This window comes from Castor canadensis, chromosome X (genome assembly GCF_047511655.1).
Source record: "Castor canadensis chromosome X, mCasCan1.hap1v2, whole genome shotgun sequence".
Taxonomy (NCBI): Eukaryota; Metazoa; Chordata; class Mammalia; order Rodentia; family Castoridae; genus Castor; species Castor canadensis.
This window is the reverse complement of record NC_133405.1, coordinates 67229018-67253802: the sequence shown is the minus strand read 5'-3', so window position 1 is coordinate 67253802 and position 24785 is coordinate 67229018. Positions and strand designations below refer to the sequence as shown.

The 24785-nt window shown below is 35.4% G+C and overlaps 1 protein-coding gene across 1 annotated transcript in view; it reads left to right on the top strand.

Moving 5' to 3' along the window:
- The first annotated feature begins 23558 nt into the window (after nt 1-23558).
- Nucleotides 23559-24785, top strand: part of Dach2 (dachshund family transcription factor 2) — a 605819-nt gene continuing 604592 nt past the window's right edge. The window contains exon 1 of the mRNA XM_074062608.1: nt 23559-24250. Within this exon, the coding sequence (XP_073918709.1) occupies nt 23730-24250 (521 nt within the window). The 5' untranslated portion in view covers nt 23559-23729. The remainder of the gene's footprint in view (nt 24251-24785) is intronic.

Here is a 24785-nt window from a genome sequence, read left to right as displayed (position 1 = left end):
GAAAAATTCTTTTTTGTGTGTGAGAATTTATTTTAGTATAGCAGGATAAATTTTTTTGAAAAAAAATCTTTTATTCATATGTGCATACAATGTTTGGGTCATTTCTCCCCCCTTTCCCCAGCCCTCTCCCTTTCCCCCCTGCCTCCTTCCTCTCCTCCCCACCCCCTCGCTTCCAGGTAGAAAGTATTTTGCCCTTATTTCTAATTTTGTTGAAGAGAGAGTATAAGCAATAATAGGAAGGACAAAGAATTTTTGCTAATTGAGATAAGGATAGCTATACAGGGAGATTCCTCGCATTGCTTTCATGTACAAATGTGTTACATTTTAAGTTGATTCTTCTCGAACTTACCTTTTCTCTAGTTCATGATCCCCTTCTCCTATTGGCCTCTGTCATTTTAAAGTTCTTGCATTAGTTCATTTGCATTGAGGACATCAAATGTTACCATATTTTTTTGGGGTTTCTTACCTATTCTCATACTTCCCTTGTATGCTCTCGCCTTATCATGTTCTTTTACAATATTACAAATTTCAATTCAGTGATGTGATGAATAGTTATCATGACCAAGTTGGGTTTGTTCCAAAAATCCAAAGTTGATATTTAATAATTGTCACTCAAATAAGTATATGAAAATTTTGATGGTTTTTTATGATATATTTAACATTTTAAAAATACACCTTAAAGTGAGTAATGAATATTGCATTCCAAATAATGGCACAGCTTACTTTTAGAAAAGAAAAATAAACCAATTTCTTATCAATTCATTTAAATTTTAAAAAATCTATGATAATCTCAACAGATGTGTTAGGGTTAAGATTGAAATTCTATGCCCATTTATAATTAAATTAAAAAAAATTTGGAAAACCAGGAATAGAATCCTTCCTTACTCGATAAATAGTATATAAAATAAAATATTATACAATAATGGTCAAATATTGAACTTTCTTTTGGAGAGTGGCAGAATCTCTGCAGAGTGTGTTTTTTTTAAGCACCTGATATCACCACTTATATTCAAAATCCTACTGGGATCTTAACCAGTGAAATCAATTTAAAAACATAAAATTGTCAGAAGTAAAAAATAACATTATTATTCACATAGGTATTAGTCTGTTTTCTGTTGCTGTAACAAAATATCTAAGGCCAGGTATTTCACAAAGAAAAGAGATTTATTTAGCTCTCTTTGTCAGGGCTTAAAAGTTCAATAACAGGTGTCTTCATCTGGTTAGCCTCTGACAAAGGCTTCCTTGGCTACATTAGAACATAGTGTCCAAGCTTATTGTTTTTATGATAACCCACTCTCCCAGCAACTAATTATGGTCCTATGAGAACAAAAAAAAGAAAAAAAAAAAAGAACAACATTAATCCCTACCCAAAGTGTGGTCCCTCATTACCTAGTTTCCTTGCACTAGGTCTCAACTGTTAAAGTTTCTACCATCTCTTATTATCACCACATTGGGGACCAAGCCTCTAGTACATGAATCCTTAAGTGATAAGCCATATTCAAACCATAGCAACATATGACATTGTTATGTATGAGGAAAATTTAAAAAATCTGCACATATATTAAAAATAATCAGCATATTTAGTAAACTTGCTGGGTGAAAGTTTAATGCACAAAAACAAGCAATACTAGAATTTTAGAAAAAAAGCACCTTTTATAATAACGTCAAATACAAAATAAATCTAACAAATGATGTGCAAGAACCCTATACTGGAAACTATAAAACATTATTAAGAAGAATGAAGAAAGTCTAAAATAAATGGAAGGATATGTAGTATTCATGAATTGAAATGATTCAATAATATAAAGATGTCAATTAGTTGTTAATTGATATATTTTGGTCCCCATGAAAGCCCCAGCAGGTTTTATGTAGAAACTGGTAAATTGATTCTAAAAATTATATTGAAAATTCAAAAGGAATAACCAAAACAATCTCAGAGAGGAGTAATAAAACTAAATTACCAGATATCAAGGTTGAACATAAGCATATATTGGACGGATAGTATTGTATTTGTGCATGTAGAGATAAATACATTAATGCAGTACCATATAGAATATAGAAACAGATCCACACATATACAGGCACATGATTTATTATATAGTGCAATGCAATGGGGTATGAAATATTTTGCTTAAATAAATGGGTTATTTTGATATATATGTGAAAAAAAAGACCCTTGTTAATACTATAAAAATGGATCAATACTCAGTGGATTGAAAAATCTAAGTGTTGGTGAAAGACAGAACAATAAAACTGGTAGAACATAGCATGAGAAATACCTTTATGATCATTTGAATAGGCAAATATTTTTTATGGCAAATACAAAAAAACACTCACCAAGAAAGAAAAGATTAATAAACTGGACTTCATGAAAATTAAGATGCCTGTTCTTCTATAATTCTAAATGCTGACAAGTGGGGATCTGCTATCCTGCTGCTCATTCAGCCAACATTAAACCTTGTCGTTCTACACGCTCAGCCTATAGATACACAGAACAGAGGAGAAATGTCAACAAGCTCTTAAAGAAAGCTGAAATGACTGTACAGAATAGTCCAATGAGAAGTGAACCTGTGTGCGTGTTTCTTTGCCATAAGCTGAGTCTGTTGGCCACACCTCTGTCTACTTTCCATCTTCCTTTATCTCTCTAAGGATGGTAGTCATCATCTTTGCAAGATTTTCTTCTGTTCCTAGCTTTGTCTTTGTTTTCACTTATTCTCCTCTCTCCATTTGTTTTTGTCTGTTACAATGACAGCTTTAGATTTTTTTTCGTACTATTATTTTAATGGAGTTTTGGGAATAAGTGTGGATAAATGCCTGTGTGTATTTCACCAAATTCGTCCTTTAGTTTCCAGGTAATTTGGGAGTACATTAAACCTTGTGATCTCCAGTCTATATCCACCCTTGTGGCAATAATCAACAAAAGAACATTAGGCTGGTTCTCTTTTATGTTATATTTAAATTTCCAGCACCTTTATAATTTGAGCATATTATTTAGATATTTTAAGTTTTATTCTTCAACCTTGGATTCTTCTCCTCTCCAAATTTGTTTATTTGGGGGAATCCAACCCTGAGTAATGGAAAAGGGAATTTCCAGAACAATATATATGCAACAGGCCTGGAGAGAAGCTAGTTCAAATAGAGCAAAATGGTAAAGGGCTCCAACAGGGAAGACTTCTAGGAAAATAGGAAGTGAAGAATTACCTAATGTGTTTGCTTATGTTTAAAGTAATATACAGATAATGATAGAGTTTGGGTGTAGAATTAGCAATAGGTACATAAAAATCTAAGCATTTAGAAAAATGAGACAATTGTTAACACTTGGAGAATCAACAATAAAAACTGTAAGAGAAAGGATATGTAATCACAGTATACTAACTGTCTCAAATATGAATAAGATGTAGTCATAGCAATATAACCATCATGTGTTGATTTTTCCTAAATTGTGATACAACTATATTGAGAGCATGGGGAGGGAACACATAGTGATAGAAATGTAAGAGACCCAAATCCTTATTTACTATAATAGGAAGTCAAAAGGTAATATTTAGAAGAGATTAATCAAGAAACAGCAATATAAGCATCTTATTTGGCAACATGTGGATAAATGCCAGTAGACATAACCAAAATATTTAGAAGTAGTTTCCTTTGAGGAACACGTTTGGAAGTTTGGGAATGGAATGACTAAGGGAGCTATTATTTACTAGGTGTATTTTAGAATTTGACTTCTTAAACTATATTCACTTAAAGAAAAACTAAACTCATTTGGAAGGGGGGCATCATTAAAACTCATATTCTTGGGCCTGTCTTTTCAGATCTGTATTTACTTAGTTCAGGGGAAGGAATCTGCATTTTAAATAGATATCTCAGCTTTGAAAAACATCAGTGTGACACTTTTGTGTGCTTACTCCAACTGTAACTTTTTTATTATAAATTTTTTATTAAGATATATTGATTATATGGGGGGGATTCATAGTGACAATTCCGATTAGGCATATATTGTACATTGGTTAGATCACCCTCATTGTCTCTCTCCCTCAACCCCCTCCCCACCCCACTTAAAGCAATTACAATAGATTTCTTTGTTCTATATATAAGTATATGAAGTCCATCAACCATATACCCTCACCTTAATCTCTTTCATTCACCCTCCCACCTCCCACTAGTTCCCCCTGCCCACTGTACCTATTTTACAGTCATGTTTTTCATTATTAATATTTAAGTCAATGTTTAGTGTTTTAAATTTTTTCTTCTAAGCTCTGATTTCTTTCTTTGCCTCAATCTTCCTGATAGTATATAAGTAGGTATTTATGTGCCATTGGAAAACACTTGCTCTTAAATGTGTTTATTTTTCTATCTTTTGTGTGCCTCCTTTTATAATTTAAGCTCATCTGAGAATTCCCTATAAGGTCACATAATTTTTAGATACATTCTCATTTTCTTTTATAGTTGATTTTATTTTTAGTTGTTATTTTGAGAACTCCATTTTTGGTAATTTTCCACCCTTTTAATATAGTTTCTCTGTTAGGATCTTAATCTAAGGGTTCATAACACTTTCTCTAAATTTAATCACCTCAGGTTATTTAGACAAACTGAAGTTCCTTGTTTTTAAATTTGTTATCTTTTTTTTAAATCTCACTGATGATTATTAAATACCAAAAAAGAAATGTTTCGTGTCTTTTTAACTAACTAAACTGCCACTTGTAAAGAATAGACTCACTATACTGATATCTTACTTGATAGTAAACTTGATTCTGTGTATGTGTGTGTGTGTTGCTGGAAATTGAATCCAAAGCAAGCAATCTACCACTGAGCCCATCCCCAGATTTTGCTTTTTTTGTTTTTAAATTTAAGAGTTCAATAATACAGATGGGCACACAAGAAGCCAAGCCGGGGAATTATACTTCTGAGACTTCAGGTATCTTTGCTTGAATTCAATAGTTTTAATGCTCCATTATTTATTTTCACACTAAAGATGAAATTTTTGGATTTTCTTAGCATTGAAATAATTACATAATTTGTTTCACATTATTTATTTGTATACATTAAAGTAGTATTATATCCATGATAAACCATTGACACTTATGATTTATTTTTCAACTTAGATTTCACTTCCATGGTAAAATCATGAATAAAAGAACAAAAAATATGATCAGGAGCAAAGACTATTTCACTTTGAATATATTACATGGTATAAACAGATGCCTTCATGATTTTCCAATTGAGCTAGCATTATATATATTTAATTAAAAGCCATTTAAAACACACTCCAAAGCTAGGTATGTAGCTCAGTGGTAGAGTGTCTGCCTAGCATGAGCAAGGCCATAAGTTTGATCCTCAATGCTACAAAATAAATCAAAATAAATGCTACATAAAACTAGTCTGACTGTAGAACAAATATTCCACTCAATTAATAGATGTTTATTTCTAAGTTATCAGTTGAATTCAATCTTAACATTCCTATTGTTATGACTCAGTAATATCACTGAGACAATTCTTAAATTTTAGCCTAATTTAAACATGAAAGATCTAAGCCTCAGAAATCTACTACTAACTTTTGTTATCCTCTCTAGGCCAGATGGAGAAATCATTGTATGGTGCACATTTTAATGTGACCTCTATAACTTTTTACAAGACATAGATTAATGAGATGTGGTTCAAGTGAGTCTGGGAAATGAAAAGTGATTGCTAACCTAGAGACCCAGCACCTGCCCATTCATATTTAAGGGTTTTCCTTACTGGCAGAGACAAAAGAACTGGCTTAAGCACCCGAGCAGTTCTTCAACTGGATGAAGTGATTAAACTGTCCTTTTGAAGTGTGCAGTGTCCATGTTGAATATCTCATCCTGTTCCTGAGGGAAAAATGAATTCATTCAAAGCATTATATACATATATGTTTTTTAAATTATGTTTTTAAAATCCAGAGCAGATAATTTCTAAGTAAATTCTACTTGACACTAAACAGTTCTTTATAAAATTTGAATATTTATGTGATGTTCTCATCTGTATGTAGTAGGGCTGCATTTGATTCTTAAGAAGATCAAACTGAAATTCTGCAATATGTCTGTGTTTCCTAGCTTAAACAAGAAATCACTTTCCAGACTAAGGTATAATGTGTGTGACACTGAAAGATTATAGTAGCGCACTGTGTAAAAAAAAAAATCCTTTTTAGTTCCTACACAGCTGGATTATACAGATATATTTAGCATAACTTATTTAATACACTATTTCTGAAAGAATTGTAAAATATGTTGACCAAATATTAACATTTCTTTCTTTCAAGGCAATATTTATGTAGTCATGCATGCAAGGAAATCATTTGTGACAACATCTCAGGAACCTGAGCACACAAACTTCTCAAGATAAGAGTCACATGATAAAAGCGAGAGCACACAAGGAAGGGGTGAGGCTAGGTAAGACACCTAAAAACTTAGCTAGCATTTGTTGCCCTTAATGCAGAGAAACTAAAGCAGATACCTTAAAAGCAACTGAGGCCAATAGGAAAAGGGGAACAGGAACTAGAGAAAAGGTTAGATCAAAAAGAATTAACCTAGAAGGTAACACCCAAGCACAGGAAATCAATGTGAGTCAATGCCCTGTATAGCTATCCTTATCTCAACCAGCAAAAACCCTTGTTCCTTCCTATTATTGCTTATACTCTCTCTACAACAAAATTAGAAATAAGGGCAAAATAGTTTCTGCTGGGTATTGAGGGGGTGGGGGGGAGAGGGAGGGGGCGGAGTTGGTGGTAAGGGAGGGGGTGGGGGCAAGGGGGGAGAAATGAACCAAGCCTTGTATGCACATATGAATAATCATAAAAAAAAGACAAGAGTTGCAGATATAAGCACATTTTATAAAAATAGCAAATTATTATTATTTAAAACAATTGGTAAGTCAATAAAAAAGAAATATTATTTCAGTAAGTTTAAGGTACAAAGGAATACATAATTTGGATAGCCTATGTTTTCATCACAAAGTAAAATGTTAACATGCTGGAAACCTGGAAGAAGTCCAATTTATTTCAAAACATAAAGCCTTCATTTATATTGAAACAATGGTCTTGCAGATATTTTGTAGACTGAAGAGTTCTCTCAAAAATCTTTATATTTATCTTCTTATTTCCACTTCTTTTATAGTTCAAACTTTTAGGCAATTTTAGTTTGAAAAATAGGAGTATGAAATACTCCTACTTGTCACTAGATGGCAGTAACTCCAGGATGGGTCTCCTGTGGAGAAGCAATAAAATGGAAATGCTTACTTGCTTGCAACAAAGGTAAAGCTACATAGTAACCTTTTTTTTATATTCATATGTGCATACAATGTTTGGGTCATTTCTCCCCCCTTCCCCTGCCCCTCCCTCCCTTAGCCCCCTCCCTGCCCTTAAGGGCAGAAACTATTTTGCCCTTATCTCTAGTTTTGTTGAAGAAAGAGTATAAACAATAATAGGAAGGACCAAGGGTTTTTGCTAGTTGAGATAAGGATAGCTATACAGGAAGTTGACTTGCATTGCTAGTAACCTTGATTGAGATTTTGGTGGCAGTGGTAGTAAAAGTGGGCATTTGGAGGGCAAAGTAGTATAAAGGAATGTGTGTGTGTCTGTGTGTGTGAATTTTTAAATTTGTGTTGAGGACATGGTTCATTGTTTATAAGGAAATTGAAATTAAATTAAAACCAAACGAAGAATAGGAAAAAAGTAAAAATGGCATATGATAAAACATGGAAAAATGTTCATTTTCATATATTGCTCTTATATACATACTTTTATATTTGCATTTAAAACAATGATTTATGGATCATCGTTGATAATGATAATAGCAATTTTTGTTGATGGAGAGCCATGATGTATAATTTTAATATAAATGCAGGTCCCATCTTCCACTTGACATGTTTCTTCTATTCAGACATTTGGGTCTCAAAATTCATCTTTTGACTCTATATTTTAAGTAGAGAGACTGGATAAGTTATTGGAAAATATAATCTTAATTGAATTTGAAATGAATTTTGACACTCCAAGTGATCACTCAAATGATTGATATCAATGGGAATTTATACTTTCTATGAAGAGTCCTCTGAAGACAATACAGATAAGTCTTATTTGACATAGTAGAGGCAATATAATGAGAGATTTCTTGAGTAGCATGAACAGTTCATGCTTAGAATAAAATATTTCAGAAGTCAGCATCCAAACAGATTGCAAACATCAGTTTACATTAAAAAGCATTTGGTTCTTTCATTAACTATCAGTTACTGGTGAAAAATTTCCTGTTAGAACACTTAAATTTCTTACTTTAGCCATAAAATTACATTGAGACTTGACATCCGACAGGTGGGAACAGTTGTATAGAATGAAGAATGTGACATGTTCAAAGAAAAGAGAAGTGATCAGATTCTTTAGAAGAGAACATCAAAGGCCAATTAGCTTTCACAGAGCAAAGTGAAACCTATTGAAGCTTCTGGAAGAAGAGAAACAATTTTGGTCAGAGTAGAGCTTTGTATGTTTTTAAGCAACTGTTTTGTACAACTGCTTCTTTGTTTATACCTGTCAGACTTTAGTGTGAACTTGAGGAGAAAGTTTGGAGATTCAAATAAAATAACATCTCTTCTATCTGTTATCATTGTAAGGTAGTTACTTTAGAAGATAAAGTGAAAGGCTCACCCTTATTTCTCACAATTCTGATTCTCTCACACTCTTATCCTCTAACCTTATATACTATTACCTGCATGCCTCAGCTTCAAATACCTTTCTTGACGCAAAATTCTACCCTCTCACCTATCTAACTTGAATTGATTCTTCATGATGAGTCAGGCATCATCTCTCCTAAGAAAGCTTTCCCAATTTCCCCTACACTAGGGTTGCCAGAATTAGCAACCTTTATTTGCTTTAATTAGCAAATAAAGATACAGAAAAAAAACCAGTTAAATTTGGATTTCAAATCAATGATGAACAATTTTTGTAAAAGCATACTGCTCTGAATTTTATTTACTAAATCTTGCAACTTTATCTTAGTCAAGAACTTTTTAGTTACTTCCAAATTGCCTTATATCATTGATCACATCAAATAATTCCACACGAATGTCCTCATCACTGTTTGCTTTGTATGCTTAGGAAATAAATCAGTATGGCTTTTGTGAAATGACTGATTAAAAAATGTAATCAGATTAATACAAATTGGCCTTCAACACAAAATCCTACATTGTTCTTTTAAGACCTGATTATACTATGTTTATATCTTCAGTCTTTTCAAGTGTAAGTGTGGCAGAGGAATAGCCTAACTGATCAGCATTTAGTGTGATAGAGCAATGTAACAAAAGAAGAGCTCCTCAGTTTATTTACAGAGAAAGGAATTATACCTCAATATTGTTACTCAAGTTGACAGTGGATTAAAATGTGGTTATTGTAAGAACAATAATGCCTAATAAACCCCTTTATTAGGACTCCTTAAAGGTACCACCACAATTGCCAGTCACTGAAAATATCTGTAGTAACTCCTTATTTTAATTAATCAGGGATATCCCATCTTTAAAACATTAAAAGCAGATGTCACTGAATTATTTCACTGCTGAAGTATGTAACAGAAATGACACACTAATTAATTTACTGTAGTATAAATGTACTGGTTATTAATCATGGCTGACAATAAAATTATAAAAACATTCAATTATAATCAGTAGTAATTAATTATTTATTTATTTTACATTACACACACATTAATACAATACACTTAATTATGTAGAAGAGGGGATCATTTTTCTGTTGATTTACAGATATTTGAATTCCTCAGTTTTATTTAAAAATAAAAAATGTTTGAATAATAAATGTTGATCCAAACTGAAATAGAATGTGCTTGGGATATTAATATCAAACTGATTTGAAGTCCCTTTTAAGAGACTGCTTGAGAAATATGAGCCTTTGAGCAAAATTGTATTAATTTAAACATGGTGTTCAATTATGTGTCTCTGAGATGGCCAGTGGTCTTTTTTTCCTAGAACTGCACAGGTTTCAACACTTAATCACACATTCTACACAATGTCTTGTACATAGTGGAAATACAACAAATATTTGCTGTCTAAATGATGATCATGAAGAAAATAGAAGAGATTTTATGATGGAAATCTCTTCTCTAGGTTTCTGGAGAAGGTAATGTCATTACTACCTGTAGCAATCAGCAAAATTTTAAGGCAAACTAAATATTCTGAAAGATAGCTTTTCGTAAGTTGAGAGAGAGAGAGAGAGAGAGAATTTAGGACAGAGAGGATTGTAGGCAGAGGAATAGCATACACAATGGCTTGGAATGCAAGCATATCAAAGATATCAAAAATAATACTTTGACTGGAGTGGAAGTGATTTGTAGGAGAGTACTGAGAAAAAACTAGTGATTCACTGGGGCTTAGTTGGTGTGTAGACTGGAACAAGGCAGACTTCTAGAATAAGGGAGTTTAGAAGGAAACAAATTCCATTCCTCAGTATCACTACACTAGTTTATCATTCTTCTTACTTCCAATAGGCCCCAAGTAGTGTCTTGGCTTGGTATCTGGCTCAACCTGGTACATAGTGTGTGTGTGAGTGCATTTGTGCGTATGTATGAATATTTTTAAAGAATATAATTTTATTCAGCATGTGTTATTAGATGTAACAAGGAACTTATTTCTTTCTTACAATATAACATTTCTCCTGTCTTTAAAGTTTCTATTAAATTGGGTTTGATTTCAATATTAGTAAAGTCAAAACTACAGTCAAGTTGCTTCCAATACCACATCATAAGCCATAGTTTTGTTTTTAGTTGAAGAGGAAGTTATTTCCATAATTCTTTTAAGAAACAGACAATAGATGGGCTCTAAGTATTGACATTCTAGTTGGCAAAGCAGGGGAGGAGAATCATATTCTCATGTGCCTTTTAGCACCCTTGTTTTTATTGTTGTTTTGTTTTTTTGGTGGGACTGGAATTCAAACTCAGGACTTGGATTGCAAAGCAGGCACTCTATCGCTTGAGCCATACCACCAGTCCTAGCACCCTTGTTTTTGTGGGCACAACTCCCACCTAATTGTAAATTGCAATGGTTAGGTTTTCATTATTCATTCGAGAGTCCTATTTCCTGTTAGTTTTCTATATCTCCTATAACTCATTTTAAGTTACTGTCCACAGAAACATGGATTGTGTATGCATTTATAGAAAATTCTAATGAATAATATCATATAATTTATATGTACCAGCTTCTTTTTTGGCTTTTCAGCCCATTGCCCATAAGATAGTAAACAATATACATTTAATAACATTAAATAATGTTTAACTTGTATATTAACTGAGAACTGAGTTCTTTTATAAGCCAGGCATATGTATGGCTTGTTTATTTATACAAATAGATTTATACACTTGATAGAGATAACTACAATAGTAGTTCTAGGTAGAGGAGAAGCAGGAATTTTTGATAAAAGTTCTCTCTGACAAATTATGTCTCCCGACTTCTTTGCCTACATCTCAAGAGGGGGGTCTCAAGATGACTGTTGGATTAAGGATGTCTGTGAGAAGAAATAGTACATAGGAATCCAGACAAATTTGATCATTCTTTTATGTTTATGAAGTCAGCACTCACTGTTCTGGAATCTGGACATCATGGAAGAAGACAGCATCAGCTAAGGCTTCCTATTTGTTTTCATGCATAGGACAAATTAAAACTAATTAGGGCTGGGGGTATGGCTCAAGTGGTAGAGAACCTGGCTAACAAGCATAACCCCCTAAATTCAAATCCTAGTATCACCAAAACCCCCCCAAAAACCAAAAAACAAGAAAACAAAAATAGCTCTATGTATGGGCTAAAATATAGGAAGTTTCAACCTTAGGCATCCAGCTTTAGAAGAGCTGAACTCATAAGTGTACCCACAAAGATAAATTGATCTTACTTTTCATTTATTTATTTAAATTCATTATTTTATTTTATTTGCTTATTTTTTTTTTTGTAGTTCTGGGGTTTGAACTCAGGGCCTTGTGTTTAAGCTCACTAACACCAAAACTATGCCTCCAGCCCTTTATGGTTTCATTGTTTTTTTGTTTGTTTGTTTGTTTTTTACAGTTTTTTTTTCCATTTATTCATATGTGCATACAATGTTCAGGTCATTTCTCCCCACTTCCCCCCCTCCTCCCCCACCCCCTTATTTACAGGCAGAAACTGTTCTGCCCTTATCTCTAATTTTGTTGAAGAGAGACTATAAATAATAATAAGAAGGACAAAGCATTTTTGCTAGTTGAGATAAGGATAGCTATACAGGGAGGTTCCTAGCATTGCTTCCATGTACAAATGTGTTATATTCTAAGTTGATTCTTCTTGAACTGACCTTTTCTCTAGTTCCTGAACCCCTTCTCCTATTAGCCTCTGTCACTTTAAAGTTTCTGCATTAGTTCCTTTGTATTGAGGATATCAAATACTATCATGATTTTGGGTTTCTTACATATCCTCATACCTCCATTGTGTGCTCTTGCCTTATCATGTGAGCAAAGTCCAATCACCTTGGTGTATTTGCCCTTGATCTAAAGTCCGCATATGAGGGAAAACATTCAATTGTTGGTCTTCTGATCCTGGCTCACCTCGCTCAGAATGATGTTCTCCAGTTCCATCCATTTACTTGCAAATGATAAGATTTCATTCTTCTTCATGGCTGAGTAGAATTCCATTGTGTATAAATACCACATTTTCTTAATCTATTCCTCAGTAGTGGGGCATCTTGGCTGTTTCTTTAACTTGGCTATTGTGAATAGTGCTGCAATAAACATGGGTGTGCAGGTGCCTCTGGAGTAACCTGTGTCACATTCCTTTGGGTATATCCCCAGGAGTGGGATTGCTGGATCATATGGAAGATCTATGTTTAGATTTTTAAGAAGCCTCCAAATTTTTTTCCAGAGTGGTTGCACCAGCTAGCATTCCCACCAGCGGTGTACGAGGGTTCCTTTTTTCCCACATCATCAACAACACATGTTGTTGGTGGTGTTTTTGATAATGGCTATTCTAACAGGGGTGAGGTGGAATCTTAATGTGGTTTTGATTTGCATTTTTTTCATGTGTTTTTTGGCCATTTGAATTTCTTCTTTTGAAAAAGTTTTGTTTAGTTCAGTTGCCCATTTCTTTATTGGTTCATTAAATTTGGGAGAGTTTAGTCTTTTGAGTTCCCTATATATTCTGGTTATCAGTCCTTTGTCTGATGTGTGGCTGGCAAATATTTTCACTCTTTGGGTGGTCTCTTCAGTTTAGAGACCATTTCTTTTATTGTGCAGAAGCCTTTTCATTTTATATTTCATTGTTTTTCAGATAATGTCTCACACTTTTGCCTGAGCCAGCCTTGGACTGTAATCTTCCTACCTCTGCTTCCCAAGTAGCTGGGATTACAAGTGTGAAAATCATGCCAAACTCAACAAGTAAGTTTTAAATACACTAATCTGAGGTGATAACTTTGGCATATTAATTTGACTTACTATGACTTTTTCCGTCATGACAAATGCTCAATACTGAGGACTTTCCAATTAGTGGTGATTTGTCATACTTTGTTCATAAAAAACTGTTGAAGACTACTTTCTTTCTCCCCTCTCAAAGTTTAAGGAGAAACTTATCACCTTGGTTCACCTTAGTGCTGGTTATTTGCACATTGGTAGGAATGTAACAGTGTTCGTCTGTGTCTACTCCTTTTCAAATACTCAAGGCCTTCTAGGTGTTGCCACTCAGAGGTCTTTTCCCAAGCTAAAGATTGCAGAGAAGCATAGATCCCCTGGAAGTTTGAGATAAAAAAGTCTTTGTGCTGATCTTTGAAAAGGGACCCCATTTATTTGAGCTCTGAAATGTGCTGTCAGATCCTCATGACTGAATCATGGATGAGATTCCAGATACCTGAATATGATTCTAAAGCCCTGGGCTATTTTTCCTCTGCTTTTTGTATCCACACTAGATCCTGAATTTCTGAAATGTATGTTCTTTGTCTCCTCTCCATTTTCCTTTTCTGTTACCTACTTGTCACCATCCTCATTCCTGCAACTTTTCTAATTATTCTCAATTGGGGGAGTCACAGGTTTTTTTTGTATTGGGATTTTGAAAAAACAATATTCAAAGATAAATGATAAAATTTAAAAGAAACAGCACTTAATCTGTGGCAGGCACTATACTCAGTACTTCATAAATGGTGTGCTTGGGCTGGTGGATTGGCTCAAGTGCCTGTTTAGCAAGCTTGAGACCCTGAGTTCAAACTCTAGTACTGCAAAAATAAATGAATAAATAAATAAATATAAGTGGTGTGCTGTACACATTAACTATTGCAGTCTTATAGAAAGTTATAAGGAAAATCAGGATTATTGCAATTTGATAGCTCAGGCAACTGATGTACAGTAAGGCATTTTGCCCAAAATTACCCAGTTAGTAAATTGAGGCGGCCAGCTTTGGACCTAGGCAGTCTGGCTGAAGATTTCATTCCCATAATCAAGTGCTAGACTGCTTTCACAGAGAGGAAAATCTAAAATTTTACCCAAAGTAAACTTGTAGTCGTGGAGAGTTTATCTACTCCAAGAACTAATTAGAAAGCAATCTATGAGTAAAGCAGTTAACTGTGAAAACCCCAAAAAGTACCAAATACTGTTCATGCTGCACTGAGATGTCTGAGGTTTATGTTCATTTTCACAAAGTATTCCTTTTCCTTGGTTGAATGTAAAGCAAGTTTTGGATATGTTAAAATTTCTCAATAGTTTGGAATGTGAAGATATGTTTTTGTGTCATTTTCTCGTTTCAGAGCTTAAGGGTTACAAATGTAAACTTTGAAAGGTGTATTATTAACGTGCCAAAGAAGTTGAAACCTGCAATTTGTAATTTGTGCCACCATATGGAAAATGAGTCTATCGTGTGGCTTAAATTCAAGATAAAAGCTTCTAGGATTCAGATAGGATATTTTTTCTAATGCTACAGCTCCTTTTTTGATTTATTAAAATATTTTCTTATTTACTTAAGATACAACTTTATATTTAAGACTTCTGAACTTTAAAAGTTAGAAATTTAACATAGAGTAATATTTTATGAAATTAAAATTCACATATACAATAATGGTTAAAATTTGTGTGTCTAGAGCCATATATGAGTTTTATTTACAGCTTAGCCACTTTACATCTGGGTGACTTGGGGTAAGTTAGTCATTTTAAGCCTTAAGTTCTTCATGTGAGAAATGACAATAATAATATAATTTGTTCCACAGAACTGTCATAAAGATTAAATAAGAGCAAGTCTTTAGCACAATGCACAAAGTAAACCTTCAATAAATTCTAGTTATAAAAGTAGTAACACAATAACTTTATCATAAATACTTTACATTTTTACACAATTTTTACACTAATGAACAAGATCCTTCACTGAAGAACCAGATCCTTTACTAACAATATATAGAAACTACCAACAAGCAAAATCATCACTTTTTTTATTTTAAAAAAATTTTAAATTTCTTTTCTTCTCTTTTTTTTTTTTTTGTGGTACTGGGTCTTGAACTTAAGGCCTACACCTTGAGCCACATCACCAGACACCTTTTTTTCGTGAAGGTTATTTTTGAGATAGGGTCCCCTGAACTATTTGTCTGGGCTAGCTTCAAACCACGATTCTTCTGATCTCTGTCTCCTAAATAGCTAGGATTACAGGCATGAGCCACTGGTCCCAGCTTTAAATTTTCTTTTTTAAAAATTTACTTTTATTATTGTTGTACTGGGGGTACATTGTGACATTTACAAAATATCTTTCAATATAGTTGACATCACGCCCTCCATCATTCTCCTTTATCCCTCCTCCCCTCATTCCTAGAATAATTTAATCAGGTCTCATTTTTCCATTTACATACATGTGTTCAGAATATTTCTATTGTATTCATCCTTCTACACCCTTTCCTCATTTCCTTCCCCCTTCCACTGGTATCTTCCCCACAGACAGGACCTGTTTTGCCTTCCTGTTCTGTTTTTGTAAAAAAAAACATGACAGTTTTATTTAAGATACAAGTGTTTCATTGTGACATTTCCATGTATGTACGGATTATAATCCAAATTGGTTTATCTTCTCGATTTTTCTCCTTTCTACCTTAGTCCCCTTCTTATGGTGATTTCAATAGGCTTAAAAATTCTATATTCATTCTTATATAGTAAGTACATCAACCATGTTCACCTTCTTATCTTCCTTCTTTTACCCTCCTTCTCTCATATGTGACCTCCCCTTAGTGTAACCTGTTTTTCATACATAATGTTGCTTATATTTGTATTAGGTCTATATTCCACATATGAGAAAAAACATGTGGCCTTTGGCTTTCTGAGCCTGGCTAATTCACTTAAGATGATATTCTTCAGTTCCATCCATTTACTTGCAAACGACAAAATTTCATTCTTCTTTATGGCTGAATGAAATTCCATTGTATATAAATACCACATTTTCTTAATCCATTCATCAGTAGTGGGGTATCTTGGCTGTTTCCCTAGCTTAGCTATTGTGAATAGTACTGCAGTAAACATGAATTTGCAGGTACCTTCATTGTAACCTGCTTTACATTCCCTCAGTTATATCCCTAGGAGTGGTATTTCTGGGTCATGTGGGTATAATCAAGAATACAAACAACAAATGTTGGGAGAATGTGGGGAAGAAGGAACCCTCATACACTGTTGTTGGGAATGTAAATTAGTACAACCACAATGAAACAGCATTGATGCTCTTCAAAAATCATCATTCTTTTAACAAAAAGAAAATATTTTATACACACCATCCTGTTAGGTTCTGTTTCAGAATTTGTAATAAAGATATTTATACATCTTAACAGCTTATACAGGTATACCTAGGAGATAGTGCAAGTTTGGTTCCAGAGGATTACAATGAAGCAAATACTGTAGTAAGGAGCATCAAAGGATATTTTTTGGTTTCCAAGTGCATATGAACATTATATTTATATTATACTCTGGTATCTTAAATGTGCAATAGCATTATGTCTATAAAATATATATTATGTCTATTAAAATACTTTATTTCTAGAAAGACACTAAGTTGACACATTCTGTTAGAAAAGCAAGTCCATGCGTTGATGGATTTGCATGATACAGGGTTTCCCCAAACCATCAAGTTAAATAAAATGAGATTCAAGCAATAAAATGAGATTCCATTACATTATATCTATATGATTATTCATTTAATAAACTTGTATTAACATCCAATATGAGCCAGGCATGGTGGTTGGCACTTGAAATAATCATATTGATTAAGGTACACAAAATCCCTAATCTGAGTTAAGGAACAAGAGGTTTAACAATAGTGGAAAGTGATACCCATTTATTGGTGTACAGGCAACATGTCAGGGAGCATTTGAGCAAAGTATGAAAAGAAAAATGAAAGGAGCTGAGTGTCAGTCTAAGGAGATTGAAATTCATCTGCTATCCAGAGGGGTAATAATGAAAATTTCTAAACAGTAGAATAAAACTTTAGAAAAAAATAACCTGGATGGAGTGGCATATCTGTAATACTAGCACTTGGAAAGCTGAGCCAGAAGGATCTCAAGTTCAAGGCCAGCCTGCATTACCTGGCAAAAGAAAAAGAAATAACCTGGTATACTAGCAAGATTGGAAGAGCAAGTACCTGAAAGTAGGGAGATTATGAGGTAATTATTGCAATGGTACAAAAAATGTAATAGACAAACCTAAGGTGGTAGCTTTGAGAATGGAAAGGGTTAAAAAGAAAAGATATAGTTGAGTGTGAATTCAGAAGTGACTAGTTGAATGAGGGTATAGTGAGGAGGAAGAACTCAAAGGAATTCCCCAAATATCTACTTTAGGTGACTAGTTCCATGGAAGAAACATTTTAAAACATCAGAAATAAAAAACAAGGACCAGATTTGAAGGGAATAAGATAATTAATTAAATTTGGGGCATGTTGAGTTTGATATTCTGTATAGAATATCCAAGCGCAGGCATCCAATTGTACAGGAGAGTTTTAAGAAAGCTAGTGAAAAGATTTGGAGTAATCTATAAAGTAGGGGTTGTTGAAAATGTACAGAGTTGATGAAACTGCCACAAGTAAGGATGTAGATATTGGAGCTTTAAAATTTCAGTATCATGGTAGAGAAAAGGAGAATTAGATCGTTGTGAAGTCAAAAAGCCAAGAGATACGATTGCAAAAGATTGATAAAGTGTAAAATGCTGCAGAATATCAAAGGATGAGGATTTAGAAAACATCTTTGGTTTGTTATTTAGGAAGTCAATGGTCATCTATGGTGGAGTAGTTTTAGCCACATGTTAAATGAAACTCAAAATTGCAAAAGGTTAAGGCCTGGAAGAATAGTAAGGAAAAAAGGGAAACAGTTGTAGATTTCCAAAAAGTTTGTGAAAAGGATAGCAACTTCAGGGCAAATGGATCTCAAATTTTCATCTGCATTAGAATCCCCTAGAGTCTTGTTAACACAAAGACCCCTCCCCAGGACTTAATCCCAGTTTCTGATTCTACAGGTCTTGTGTAAGACCAAAGAAATGGTTGGATGCCCATCACATATCCAGCTGATGCTGGTGGTCTGGGGACTACACTCAGAATTATCGGTGAAGGTTGAGAAGAGTTTTATTTGATTTTCTTGATTCATAACCTTGTACATTTTCTATAGTAAAAGGGGTAAGAGCAGGGAGAGAGAGAGAGAGAAGATGCAAAAGAAAGAGATGGGTTTAAAACTGATAGATTTATGAACCAAAAGAGGCAAAAGGGAGTCAGCCAAGATGCCCCAGCACTGACGAATGGATTAAGAAAATGTGGTATCTATACACAATGGAATTTTATGCAGCCATGAAGAAGAATGAAATGTTATCATTTGCTGGTAAATGGATGGAATTGGAGAACATCATTCTGAATGAGGTTAGCCTGGCTCAAAAGACCAAAAATCGTATGTTCTCCCTCATATGTGGACATTAGATCAAGGGCAAACACAACAAGGGGATTGGACTATGAGCACATGATAAAAGCGAGAGCACACAAGGGAGGGGTGAGGATAGGTAAGACACCTAAAAAACTAGCTAGCATTTGTTGCCCTTAATGCAGAGAAACTAAAGCAGATACCTTAAAGCAACTGAGGCCAATAGGAAAAGGGGACCAGGAACTAGAGAAAAGGTTAGATTAAAAAGAATTAACCTAGAAGGTAACACCCACGCACAGGAAATCAATGTGAGTCAATGCCCTGTATAGCTATCCTTATCTCAACCAGCAAAACCCCTTGTTCCTTCCTATTATTGCTTATACTCTCTCTACAACAAAATTAGAGATAAGGGCAAAATAGTTTCTGCTGGGTATTGAGGAGGGGAGCGGGAGGGGGTGGAGTGGGTGGTAAGGGAGGGGGTGGGGGCAGGGGGGAGAAATAAACCAAGCCTTGTATGCACATATGAATAATAAAAGAAAAATGAAAAAAAAAAAAGAACATTAATGAAGGCAGTGAAGAAAGCTTTTTATTTTCCTGAGGGATGAATGGAGTGGGAAAAGATAAGAGACTAGAAGAAGAATGCTTTTTTTGAGAACTGGGAGGTTGGGCAAACTCTTATTAATTACTTTGTGGTAAAATCATATAGAAGCAAGAAGCAGTAGCTGATGAGAGCCAAGAGGAGGGTGTCTTGCAAAGAGTAGAAAAAGGTTGGAGTACCTGCTACAGGGAATCATACAAGGATCCAAAGAAATGAAAAAAGAGGGGATCTAGTAGCAATGGGAGTCCAGTTGAAGTTGGAATGGCTCAAACTTGAATAGTTTAAAGCCTAAGATTTGAAAGGGGACAATACATGGAGAAGCATGGATGGAATTTAAAGAGGACATATCTCCTTCCCTTAGGACAATGAAGTATGGGGTATCATATGTTAAAAGTTGGTGAAAGCTTGTATTTTATGGGCAATTTGAGACCTTATCTTTTATATTTCAGTTAGAATACATTCTTTTTTTTCCTTTAAGCACCTGATTTTAGCTGTTACTTGTTGGGTTTTGACCAATTGTCTTCTCCAATAATCCTCTTTTCTATCTTTGCCTCCTTTGGAAGTCATCTTTAATTAATATAGTAACTGAAAGAGAAAAAATACATTATAGAAGACCATTTGATAGGCAATGTCCTTGGAAAACATTGAGTGGGGTTTACCTATAGGCAGTAGCCAATTAAATCCTCAGTTATATGAATGCTTTGGTTTCACATTTATTGCCTTGCCCAATCAATTTCTTTTTATTGTTCGCCTAAAAATGAACCTTAAAGGGCTCCTCGAAGTCTCTAATTTGAGGCAGTATTAGAGGTTATAAGCTCAGTTGACTGAAGGTTTCAAATAATTCCAGTACCTTGAGATGTGGTTTAGTGCCCATTGTGAAAACCAGTTCATTTAAATAGTTATGGATATTTTGCACTTCTTCACAAGCTTCAATATCTATCTATATATGTATGTGTGTAAATATATGTAAGTATAATAAATGATAAATATTTAAGTATATATTACATGTATAAAATATATTTAACATATTTAAAAACATTTAAATATACAATATAATTTATAAAAAGCAAATAAATATACTTAACTTTAATTGAAATTTTATCTTCATTTCACTGACAATGTCAAAGTAGACCATTTTGCCTAAATTCACAGATGAATATCCTTCCCTCCAAATTGAGTATGAGTTAGGAGAAAATGTAAATTTCTCTTAAGACCAGGAAGTTTATAGCATATCAGTTTTTGAGAAGCTAAACTTAGACCTCAAATTATTCCACTGAAATTAGTGGCATCTAGAACTTCTTGTTCTGATGGGCTATGGTATATGCTGGTACTAATGTTATTTGTATTTGCTGTGGTGGTTGGTTGCTGTCTGGTTTTAATTTACAAACCTTGAGTAGTTTCTTATTTTTAATGCAATTCCTCTCATCTCCCAAGGGATGTTTACTGTAGCCCTTATGATTTTATATTGCTTTATGCAATTTCAAACTTACAGGGTACTGATAAGCAAGGCTTCCCCTGGCCTTGTAGAAACCCAGACTTATTTAGAAATAATGGAAGACATTAAAGTCAGATAATGATATAAACAAACTTTCTGTGTGGAATTTGATTGTTTCAGTCTCAAAACATAGAGATAATAATTAAAGAAATAGAGTAATCAAAAGATCAAAAAAGCCTAAGGAGGCAACACCTGGAGTCTTAGATCTAGATGACTAAATCTTTAAATTACAAGTATCACTTAAGAAAATTACCACTGCATTGGGAAGGAATTCAAGTAATGAAACTAAGGGTCTTTTCTGTATTGAAAGCTTTGAAGGGACTATAACCTTTCAACAATCACAATTTGAGTCACTAGTATTCTACTAGAATTTGAGCCTTTATCTCTGGTAATAGATAAAATATTATTATAAACCTGATAGATCCAATTAAGTATATAACACATTCCATTTATACCTCTTTAAGGTTATGTTTGTTTTCCACTATCAGGAATAATGATCTCAGTTTGAATGAATGTTCCTCCATCTTTCCTTTTAATATTTCAGAATTTTAAAAATATGAGGCATCAAAACATCTGTGTAATGTCCTATTGCTGTAAACTCCAAATCACTCTGTATTGAAAGGCTTTGATAATGTGGGTGCAGTTATAGATGGGGAGCAGCTTGGCCTTATAATTTTTAATGTAATTAGAGCTATAAACTTATTCACTGGGAAATTTTTATCACAATAAGAGGCAAGTCATTTTAACACACAGTTTAACAGTCATTTCTGTCAAAATAGCTGTTGAATTTGGGATTTCTTTAAAATACTGGTAAATGTAAACATTTTGTCAGTGCTGTTTTATTCTTTCTTGCAAACCACTCCTTTTGTTGAACCTTTTTCTGCTTCTGATGTAACTTTATAATTGTCTTTTTTGCCCCATCTTAGTTTCTTCCCACAACTGTACTAATGTAGCACATACACTTTGATATCTTTTAAAAATATTTTGTGATGCATATGTTCCAATCAGTATGTTAGAGCTATTTATTGCTCTATTCCAAAAGCAACTATTATCACTTCTTAGGTTTTTTACTTCATATAATTTGAAAAAGAACAACAGTATGAAGTGATTCAAAGGGAGGTTCTTAATATTTAGTTGATGAAATTACAGAAAGAGAAAACATGTTGTAGAAAGAAGCAAAAAAATCCAACCTAGGACACTTATGACTTATGACGTTGGCAAAAAGAACCTACCAATTCCTCATCTTTGATACTGCTAAGTACAGCCAGGACTGAATAAAATCCATCAAGTTTCTAAAATAATTTATGTTATGGAAGAGTACTAGAGAAGTTGCCTTACCTATGTAGTTGATAAGGTTTTGTAAAGAAATGAAAACTGGATTTTACTTTCTGAATAAACCAAGAGGAGAGAAAATACTTTTCAGAATATCAAAACCTTGACAAGAAATCTTAAAACAACTTTGATAAGGTTATCTAACCAACATGTGCTGTGTGGAAAAGATCATGCCATTTCTCTGAATTGTATCTTATTTAGACATTCTGCTCATTATGAGCTCTTGTTGTAAGTTTGGGGTGTTTGATAAGTGGCAGAAGAGGAATGAATATTCAGCTACCTTTAGAACATGGAGTCCTTCAAATCATTGGACCAATCACTGGACCCTGAAAGCCCATAGGCCAGGAAGGAAAACGCCGTATTCAAGAGTGGAAACTCTCACCCTTCCCTCATAGTCTGAACTCACGGTTTTGAGTCATTAAGGAACCTTTCCTATAAATTTTAGCGGGAAATAGGACAAGGCAATCAATCTCAAGACTAAGGGGTTGGGGACAGAGCTCATTCTGTTCCAGGACAGTGGTGGAAGTGCTTTAAAATGAGGAGCCCATCTGCCACTCACAAATCAAGTCTCCCTGTCTGTGTTTCCAAAATGTTCACAGGATAACCCCTGGACTTCATGAATGCCAGTGCATAAGAGCAGGTTGGCGACTAGCAACTCTGATCTGAGTGTGCTAAGTGTGGGAGAATTTATGCTAAGCGCACTAGGTGGGCTGGAGAAAGGCTGTGTTGTTTACTTCTGAACTCACTGAAGTCTTTCTTCCGGAAGCTGGGCGACTCCACCTTTTAGTCCCTTCTGAGTTTGGGAATGATGTGCAAGTGGAATGAATGGTAGCTGCATCTCACTTTTTTCAATGGAACCCGGGAGAGAGGTGGCGGGAAGGAGATATGTTCAGGAGTCCTGGTTTGTGTTTGTAACCCTACACTCTTGGAGCTCTGAGAGGATAGGTTCATAGCGTAGTCCACTTTGAGAGCGCCGCATGAAAATCGGACGTTCTCTTGTCAGATTGCGCGGCAAGAGACTGAGAACACAACACTACCTCTTTCCCCTGCTTCATCTGGTTTCACCCGAGAGCCTTGAACCGCCTCAGATAGTCAGAGGCCAGTTGGGAGTCTCCACCCCCTCTCCAGCGACAGCCATTCGGTGCACTCAGGCGCTGAAGGGGTGGGGCCCATTGGTTGGGGTTGCTGCCAGTATCGGGAGGGGGCGTGGTGGGGGTGGGGTCTCAGGCAGCCGCGGGTCGGGGCTGCTCACTGTTTGCTGAGAGGTTGCTGAGCTTGAGCGCCAACCAGGCTGCCCCAGACTTGCGAACACTTTAGACAGAGCGGGAACGCTCCAGAGAGAGCAAGTCAGAGTGAAGGAGTCAGTGCTAGAGGACCTAGAGAAGTCAGGGCAAGAAAGCGAGGTTCTGAGAACCCAAGGTAGAGCCATTGTGACCATGGCTGTCTCCGCAAATCCGGTGATCTCTACAACTTCCAGCGGCGTCGGCGTCCCGGGGGGCTTATTTCGGGCTGAACCCCTGTACTCCACCCCGGGAGAGCCTCCTCGTCTAACCCCTAGTGTGATCAACAGTTTTATGGCCAATAACCACAACGGCAATGCCGGGGGTGGCGGGACTGGTAGTGGCAGCGGTGGCAGCAGCAACACTAACACCAACACCAACACCAACGAGTGCCGGATGGTCGACATGCACGGGGTGAAGGTGGCTTCGTTCCTGATGGACGGCCAGGAACTGATCTGCCTGCCGCAAGTCTTTGATCTTTTCCTCAAGCACCTGGTGGGAGGATTGCACACGGTGTACACAAAGCTGAAGAGACTGGACATATCCCCCGTGGTGTGTACTGTGGAGCAGGTCCGTATCCTCCGAGGACTCGGGGCCATTCAACCTGGGGTGAACCGCTGCAAACTCATCACCAGGAAAGACTTCGAAACTTTGTTCACCGATTGCACCAATGCCAGGTGAGACATTAGTTTCTTGACTCGCTGCTTCTCTTTTCTCTTTGCCCTCTTTTGCATGTCTCATCACCTCATCCAACTTTGTAGAGTGAGTCTTAACTAGCTTGCCTCTTCACTCTGTAAATCCATGGAGAATGTAGACTAGAAGGACTCATTAATTTCCGGACCTTTCTAATCCGAGCTCAGTGGTAGGGCTCCGGTCTAAAAAAGTCCCGAACAAGCTTAAGTTTGCAGTCCTCTACTCAAACTTTAGCCCATAACTTGCATGGCTTTTTGGCTGCTTGTGGTTATTTGTAAATTTCTTTATTGGTTTTCTTTCCTGCTCCTTTGTGGCCATACGGGTCGGATAGGTTTTCTTCTGAACACGGATACCAAGGGCTTCTTGGGGGGGTGGGCAGCTGAGCTGTAAACTGGGCTCCTAAGCTGGCAACCCAGAACACAGCATTTGGGGGATACAGGAGGTCGAAAGTATAGAATCCATCCCAGAGGGTGATTCAATCCCCACCCTGTGTGTTTGTTGTGAAAGTGTATAGGATGT